Here is a 9,175-nt window from a genome sequence, read left to right as displayed (position 1 = left end):
CATTTATTCCATAAATGAAGACACGTGAATAGGTAAATTTTATAAACTAAAACAATCTGGCAGGTCCCCTGATTAGAGCGGTTGCTGGTAAGCTTGGTCTCTCACAGGCGATGGCAACCTTGGTCATGGGTCTGGACTGCATGCAATTCCAATGCAGATAGTAGGACATTATGGGAATTAGCTGGAGAACCAACGATGCAGGAAGTATAGGCTCAGGTACTGTATAGAGGATGCAACCACCCCCTGCCCCCAAGTGCGCTGCATCATCTAGAGACTCACAATGTGGAGGAGATGAGGGGTACATGGCCTCAGTAACCTAGCTTAGCACATGTTCACTGGTCACCATCTTATTATCTATTATTTCAAGTCAAATGTCCCCAGTTCTATGAGAATTTATATTCTCCAATACCATGGCAAATAAGGAAAGATGGGATAGCCTCTGAAGCTCGAGTGAAAAAAGCCTTCCAGGAGCTGCTTTTCAGAGACACTGGCAAATGTTTGCCAAGGGCAGGCGGTGAGGCCATTGTCAGTGCTTCCAGGAAGACATACAAGAGCCTGAGTGTCGTGCAGTCCTAACCCTGGCTCCCAGACTGAGCAAACGTGTAGCAGATTAAATATTTTTCTATTGTCCTGTCCACCTCAATAAAACAGGGCACTCTTTAAAGCAGTTGCCTTAATGATGTTTGTGTGTCTTGGAATGCCACCCAGGGCGAACAAATCACATCTGAAGATCTGAAAACATGAAAATCGATAACAAGAAATGAAAAGTTCATTTCACTGATAAAACATCATTTATCTTAATCATTGGGGCTTCTCAGAATTTCCTAAGTGCCCTTTGAAATGCCAGCATCAAGGCTATTGCCCTTGTGTTTGCAGAAGGCCTAGGGGAGTCGAGGCAAGAATACCGATTGCTCGGGGAGGGAGCCTGCCAAGGAGAATCTGCATCCTTCTGGGGCAGGCACCCACTGGACTGGTTTCCAACCAAGGGGCTCCCAAGCAGGGGTTTCCTGGGATATTTCCGGTATTTCAAAACTCCCAGTGAAAATAAAATAATATACTACCTTCCTATGAAAGATATTTCACAAGACCCTAACTGTGAAGCATAAGTGACCCACTTTTGATAGGCTTTATGTAATATAACAATAGTAGTTCACACTGATTAATATGAATTGGGAAAATGAAATTATTATTCCACCTTCAGGAACCCTATACCTTGCCCTGCCCCCAGGCTAGATGACAGCATTCCCACTCCCCCCATTGAATCCATACAGGGATAAAATAGCACAGGTCCTCTGGTGAGAAGGTTGGAGGCCCTGGTCCCCAGGGATCAGCTTTCTGGCTGGTAGTCCTCTCCTTTCCTTTGCTTTACATATGCAGCCTCGTCCAGCCTTCTGGTTCCCTTAGCTCTTCTCAGAGGACCCAAATGTAGAGAGGATGGAGATGGCCTAAGAGCTGCCCTCCCAGGAGAAGGTGGAGTATTAGGAGCGCCCAGCAGGCCTTGCCTTTGGATAGCACACCCAGGCTTCCTGCACATGCTTGAGGCCAGATTAGCTGGTGGGGCGGGGAAGAAGCTGGAGCTTCTCTCCTGGTCTCCTTTGCTCTCCAGCCATGACCACGGTATGGAGATGGGAAGGGCAGTCTCAGGCCTCCATATTGCTGACGTAGCTTTCTCCAGAGTTTTCCCACATAGTGGCCAGAAGGCTTTTTAACACACATTGTGTCCCATTTCTCCTATGATAAAATCTGTAATCCTCTCATCTGACACCTCTTCTCCCCGCTCACTCTTTGTAGTCTAGCCATCCTGGCTTTCTACCAGCTCCTCCAGGGAACCTGGTCTTCTCCTAGCTGGGACCCTTCCCTTAATAGCTCTTTCCTCGAGTAGCTCAGTGATTCGGGTGTCACTTTAAAACATCACTTTGCCAGAGACCTCTCTTGACCTCAAAATCTAAATGAGATCTCCTTCAGAGTTTTTTGTACTTCTTCACAGAGGTCATTCCGATGCTACTCTCTCACTTCGTCCCAGCTTCCCCTCCGGCGTCTTTATTCCTGCCCTGCCACTAGGTTCATCGGTACCGTTTGTTTTAGATTCCATATAGGTGCGTTAGCATACGGTATTTGTTTTCCTCTTTGACTAACTTCACTCTGTATGACAGACTCTGGGTCCATCCACCTCATTACAAATAACTCAATTTCGTTCCCTTCTATGGCTGAGTAATATTCCATTGTATATATGCGCCACATCTTCTTTATCCAGTCATCTGTCGATGGACATTTAGGTTGCTTCCATGTCCTGGCTATTGTAAATAGTGCTGCAATGAACATTGTGTACATGTATCTTTTTTTTTCATGTATCTTTTTGAATTATGGTTTTCTCTGGGTATACACCCAGTAGTGGGATTGCTGGGTAGTATGATAGTTCTATTTTTAGTTTTTTAAGGAACCTCCATACTGTTCTCCATAGTGGCTGTATCAATTCACATTCCCACCAACAGTGCAGGAGGGTTCCCTTTTCTCCACACCCTCTCCAGCATTTATTGTTTGTAGATTTTTTGATGATGGACATTCTGACTGGTGTGAGGTGACACCTCGTTGTGGTTTTTTTTTTTTTAACTTTTTTTTTGTTAATTTATTGTATTTATTTTGGCTGTGTTGGGTCTTAGTTGCAGAATGCGAGATCTTCATTGTAGCATGCAGAATCTTTCATTGCTGCGCACAGGCTTCTCTCTAGTTGTGGCGTGCAGGCTCTAGAGCACCTCGTTGTGGTTTTGGTTTGCATTTCTCTAATGATTAGTGATGTTGAACATCTTTTCAAGTGTTTGTTGGCAATCTGTATGTCTACTTTGGAGAAGTGTCTATTTAGGTCTTCCGCCCATTTTTTGATTGGGTTGTTTGTTTCTTGTATTGAGCTGCATGACCTGCTTGTATATTTTGGAGATTAATCCTTTGTCAGTTGCTTCATTTGCAAATATTTTCTCCCATTCTGAGGGTTGTCTTTTTGTCTTGTTTATGGTTTCCTTTGCTGTGCAAAAGTTTTTAAGTCTCGTTAGGTCCCATTTGTTTATTTTTGATTTTATTTCCATTACTCTAGGAGGTGGGTCAAAAAGGATCTTGCTGTGATTTATGTCATAGAGTGTTCTGCCTATGATTTCCTCTAAGAGTTTTATAGTGTCTGGCCTTAACATTTAGGTCTTTAATCCATTTTGAGTTTATTTTTGTGTATAGTGTTAGGAAGTGTTCTAATTTCATTCTTTTACATGGAGCTGTCCAGTTTTCCCAGCATCACTTATTGAAGAGATTGTCTTTTCTCCATTGTATAGTCTTGCCTCCTTAGTCATAGATTAATTAACCATATGTGCATGGGTTTATCTCTGGGCTTCCTATCCTGTTCCATTGATCTATATTTCTGTTTTTGTGCTGGTACCACATTGTCTTGATTAGTGTAGCTTTGTAGTATAGTCTGAAGTCAGGGAGCCTGATTCCTCCAGCTCCATTTTTCTTTCTCAAGATTGCTTTGGCTATTCGGGGTCTTTTGTGTTTCCATACAAATTGTAAACTTTTTTGTTCTAGTCCTGTAAAAAATGCCATTGGTAATTTGATAGGGATCACACTGAATCTGTAGATTGCTTTGGGTAGTATAGTCATTTTCACAGTGTTGATTCTTCCAATCCAAGAACATGGTATATCTTTCCATCTGTTTGTATTGTCTTTGATTTCTTTCATCCGTGTCTTACAGTTTTCTTCATACAGGTCTTTTGTCTCCTGAGGTAGGTTTATTCCTAGGTATTTTATTCTTTTTGTTGCAATAGTAAATGGTAGTGTTTCCTTAATTTCTCTTTCTATCGTTGTTATTGTATAGGAATGCAAGAGATTTCTGTGCATTAATTTTGTATCCTGTTACTTTACCAAATTCATTAATTAGCTCTAGTAGTTTTCTGGTGGCATCTTTAGGATTTTCTATGTATAGTATCATGTCATCTGCAAACATCAGATTATTTTTGATCAGCCCCTACTTAGGCAGGGAAAAACTGCTTGACCTACTGACTCCATCTAGTCTCATTTTCCAGTGGAAAAATAAATTAGTGATAATGTAGGGGGAGTGGATTATGTATACATTTGCTCTAGCACTGGAGTATGGATGATTCATATTTGAACCACAATGTATACATGTCTGAGAGTCAAGTTATTGGAAAATTACAGCCCCAGAATACTCTTGATGCAAATAAGCTTCAGTATATTCTGTAGGGTTAACCAAGCAACCCACAACAAATAAACTGATAATGATAAAGCTAAGCTAACTGTAATTCATAATTAAAAAGTGCTGAAAGCAGCAATTGCAAATAGCAACCAACTGAAGACAACATTGATGATATCCTGATAAAGAGTCATTCTCTCACATTTTGGAAATGTCAGTTCTGTGCCTGCACATGTGAAATTGGACCTTCCCATAGAGTGGACAGGCACTGCACAGGCATCGGGCTTATAGCAGGATACTGTGGGGTACCCAGTAACCTTTAGCACTTTCTTAGTCAATTACAAATTAGTAGCCCTAGTAATATGTACAAATAAAAGCTTAATCAAACTGTACATCATTCGCCATAATAGTCCAAAGGAGGCCTTTAAAAAAATAAATTCAGTTTAGGGCACAGAAGAATGTTTCTGGTAATGCCCTCCCTACCCCCCCACCCCAGTAGGTACCAGTCTTGATTTTTGAAATCACTGTCTAGGCAACATTACCTCCTTCTGGTAGGGCTTTCGTTTTCTAGCTCATGCAGACCAGAGATGTGCATTTGTATTTATAAAGTACTCATATTCTCATTTTAAACTGTAAGAAGTTTTAATACTCAGTGCAGAACAATCTCCAAGATAGAACATTAAGTGAAAAAAGCAATGTGCATGATACTATGTATAATATGCTATTTATGTTTAAAGAATGATTTTATATGTATGTTGACAAATAATTATATGCTTTATATTGTTGGGGTATCTCTGGAAGTGAATATAAGAAACAGAACAAAATAGTTGCTTCTGGGGACAGGTACTGGCTGCTGGGGGAGGGGAGGGAGAGAAAGTAGGTTTTTCACTAGATACCTATTCACACTTTTTAAATTTTGTACCATTTATACATCAAGTATTAAAAAATCAATGAATTTAAATTTAGAAAAGAGGAAAAAGGGAAAAAAAGGACACAGTGAGCCTACAGAGACTTGATTCTTGCCTCAGCTTTTCTTTTTTCTTTTAAAAGAGATGAGGGTTAAGTTTGGTTTATTTGTTTCCTGATGCCTTTTACCCCCCTTCAAAAACATAGTCATGTATTACACAGAAGGTTCCAGAATCTAAACAAAAACCTCTAAATGAGATGGCAGTGTTATAAAACCAGGCCCAAGCCCTGGGATTATGGACTGTGGTGAAGACCTCAGTCTCGAAATACAATTTTCTGATAAATTAGACCTGCTATTAAAAAAGTTTCCGAGTGTTCTGACGCGTCTTCATACAGTATATTTGTAAAATATAAAAAAAGAGTGCTCTTAATAAGGCCACTTGTCCACTGTCCATTTGCAGCTTGAATATAAGAAAAGAACACAAAAAAACGAGACAAAATTCATAGAGCAAAGCACGTTTAAATGAATGCATTATTTATTTCATCCTGCCTTAGTATTGCTCAAGGAGACAAAGCAATTATTTATGTTGATTTGCTATCAGGAATTTAAAAGAGAGCAAACAAATATCACAGTATTTAGTGTTTCCTAATGACAAATGAAATATTTCACTAATTATGTAAAAAGAATTGTATACTTTTACACAAATTGACACAGAGAGTACATTTTCTTTCTATCCTTAATGCTCATTATGCTAAGTAATACTTCTTTCTTAGAGCAAAATCTCCCCAGAAACAGGTAGTATATCGAAATTGTATGGGTTCTGCGTGACTGCAGCTAGACCATAGAGTAAGAAGTGATGAAAAGCTGGAAGGAATGTTTTGGACATGATGGGAGGCCTCCCTCTGGGTGGTGTAGACAGAGATCACAGTGAATTCCTCAAACTAGGGATGGGCTTTGTGCAATTGGGCCTAAAGTAGTGACAAAGCAGGCATAGACTTCTGGCGGTGGGGATACAGACTGGTGTCCACTGAGCATACTTAGGAAAATTCTATAATGAAGATATAATATCAGTACAAGTTATTAATTATCCCAAGGGCTTGGTCAACTTATGAGTATGAGTGTTAAGTACCCCAAGCTGCAACCTTCGGTCTAAGGGGGTCCCATGCATACTAAGTGTGCAAGTATTTGCCCCACGCTTCTTGTCCTCCTACTCACCCCCACTTCATCCCCTTTCCTATCCCTCCAGGCCCCGCAGGCTGGGACAACTAGAGCCCTGTATTCCAAATTTGGGTTCACGTAGAAGGGATCCATGTAGCCACAAGCCTGCGGGTAACCCACGCAAGGAAACCACTCAGCTTGGGTCTAAATAACTTACATTTTTCCTCGCCTGAATTAGCCAGTAATTGCATGTGGGCAGACTTAGCCAGAAATGGTCTAAATGATCAATTAGAGGGCAAAAAGGAGTTCCTTTCTTTAAGCTCAAGGGTCCCTGTTGAAGAGCCCTATTTCCCAAGCCCTGCTCACATGGGCCCGCGCCCAGCTCTCTGTGGTGCCTGGGTATATTGTACATTTGCCTAACGATAGTGAATTGAGGACTTATTTTGTAGGAAAATATAGGGCACTTCCATTACATGCAATCAAGCAAGAAGGCTGCAAAATGTGCCACTCCATTAATTTTAAGCAGAATCCACCCCAAATGTCACCCTGAAACCAGAGTAAGGGGTTATTACAAATCTGAAGGAATTAAGAGTAATTTTCATTTGCGAAGGAGTTGAGGGACATGACTCCTGCCACACACACACTATTAATTGGGTGAAATTTGATTTGCCAATTTCAGTGTGAATCACTGAGCCCTGACCTAGCCTGCCTGGTGGTGAGATCAGGGGGCTCCTGTCTTCTTGGAGGGCACAGGTGCACACGTACACACACACACACACACACACACACAAGAATAGAATGTGCAGAGACTGTAATGCAACGGGCTGGTTATTAACACATATGTTCTTCAAAGAAGAAAAACAAATGGCAGCTTCTGGCAAGTCATGTAAACTCTCTGAGCCTCAGTTTCTGTATCTGTAAAAGGGGCTGATAACATCTGCTTCAATAGGAGTCATGAGTATTCGTGAGTTTGAGTAGCTCAGAGCACTTAGTGTGGTGCCCAGCCCATAGGTTATACCCATTAAATGGTAACTGTTATCTTTATTTTCATCTTCTGAGGGTGGGCTCTTGGGCCTAAGTTGGTTCCAAATCACACTGAGGGAAATCTGGACCTGGCACCAGGATGGCGATAACCTTCACAAGCCATTGCAGGGTCAGCTTTAGAGCCTGGGAGGTGTGGGTCAGCCCACTGACTTACTGATCATTTCCTTCCTAATCTGAGTTTCCACTATCTCTGGGAATAGAGCAGGCGGACTTGGGAGAGAGCACAGAGCAAGAGACAGGAATAAGCAGGTTAAGGCGGTTCAGGGGACGGTCCAGTCTGCCCCTCACTCCACGTTCCGGTACTTGGTGAAGAGGTTGTACAACACTCGCAGTGTGGATTTCAGGTCACAGTTGACAATGTCTGCATAGAAAACAAAAAAACACACATTGCTTCAGTGGTGCCACATGGCCCCAAACTGGCATCGGGTGTCCTCTTCCTTCTGCCCCCCACCACATGGTCCTGGGGAGGGTGTCTCCCCCTCTCCCACAGGACATCATTCTGTGCTCCTGCAGAGCTAGCTCCCTGTCCTGCTGGGAGAGAAGAGCATCCCCATGAGACAACCAGGGGCAGGTGGGTGTTGAAGGATGGGCAGTGTGTGCAGCAAGAATTCAGAGCAGGGGGCAGCGAGGGGCAGAGGTGCTGGGGCATGGGTGTCTCTTCTCTCACTGAAAGAAAGCAGACCCCAGAACATGTAGTCTTTGCCCTCGAAACAGAATCCCAGGCGAGAGGCCCCTGACCCGACTCTGTGCCCTGGGTCTCACCTGTCTCTCGGGGCCCCTCTCCCTCTGCCTTCACCCTGCCCCACAGAGCCAGCCGTGATGGGTGGCAAGGAGGGGAGGGCCTGCAGCTACACTGCGGGACGAGGAGGTGAGTTAGGACTAAGCTGCCTCTCCCTTAAGATGGGTGGGAGGGCCCCTAAAGGGCAGAGGAGCCCACCCGGCAGGGAGTACTCAGTAGATTATGTGTCACCCGAAAGATTAAGGACAGAGCAAGGCGGCCGGGTTTGAGGCTGGGAGCTGGATTATATTTTCAGGAGAGTTCCACCGTGGGTCCTGAGCTTTTATTTTTTTTTAAATTTTTATTTATTTATTTATTTATTTATGGCTGTGCTGGGTCTTCGTTTCTGTGCGAGGGCTTTCTCTAGTTGCGGCGAGCGGGGGCCACTCTTCATCGCGGTGCGCAGGCCTCTCACTATCGCGGCCTCTCTTGTTGTGGAGCACAGGCTCCAGACGCGCAGGCTCAGTAGTTGTGGCTCAGGGGCCTAGTTGCTCCGCGGCATGTGGGATCTTCCCAGACCAGGGCTCGAACCTGCGTCCCCTGCATTGGCAGGCAGATTCTCAACCACTGTGCCACCAGGGAAGCCCCCTGTCCTGAGCTTTTATACAACCATTTCCTCCCGCCCTCACTTCCCCTGACCCCTCCCCCTCTTCCTTCTCTATATTGGTCACCTCCTCTGGCTGCCCCTCTAACCCTCTGTGGACTCCTCTGCCTTCTCCTCCCCACCAAGGCCCCACCCTGCGCTTGCCCCTCTGCACTCACACCCCTGTGGGAGTGCCTTCCCTGAGGAACTGGCGTAGTGAAAACAAAGAAAGGAACTCTGCCTACTACTTAGGGATGCAGACTGAGGTAATAGAAGGAAAAGGAAAAGTTTAAAAAAAAAAAAAGAAGGAAAAAGGCAAAAGCCTGATGACTATACAAGTCAGGAGAGTTGAGGTTGAAGATTATGTCCAAAAAGGGCAAGCGGAGGGAAGTCTGGGGAGCTGGGATTGCTGTATCCCTTGAGCTGGGTGCTGGTTACATGGTGGCTCGTTGGATAATATTTCACTAAAGTTATTGGAAAAAAACCCTAACTGTGCAGAAGGTCTGATGAAGT

At 43.7% G+C, this 9,175-nt stretch overlaps 1 protein-coding gene across 1 annotated transcript in view; it reads right to left on the bottom strand.

Moving 5' to 3' along the window:
• Positions 1–5,612: 5,612 nt before the first annotated feature.
• Positions 5,613–9,175, bottom strand: part of PARVA (parvin alpha) — a 179,390-nt gene continuing 175,827 nt past the window's right edge. The window contains exon 14 of the mRNA XM_068554593.1: positions 5,613–7,662. Within this exon, the coding sequence (XP_068410694.1) occupies positions 7,586–7,662 (77 nt within the window). The 3' untranslated portion in view covers positions 5,613–7,585. The remainder of the gene's footprint in view (positions 7,663–9,175) is intronic.

The sequence above is a fragment of the Eschrichtius robustus genome, chromosome 11, assembly GCF_028021215.1.
Source record: "Eschrichtius robustus isolate mEscRob2 chromosome 11, mEscRob2.pri, whole genome shotgun sequence".
Classification (NCBI taxonomy): domain Eukaryota; kingdom Metazoa; phylum Chordata; class Mammalia; order Artiodactyla; family Eschrichtiidae; genus Eschrichtius; species Eschrichtius robustus.
This window is presented reverse-complemented; position numbering and strand designations above follow the sequence as displayed.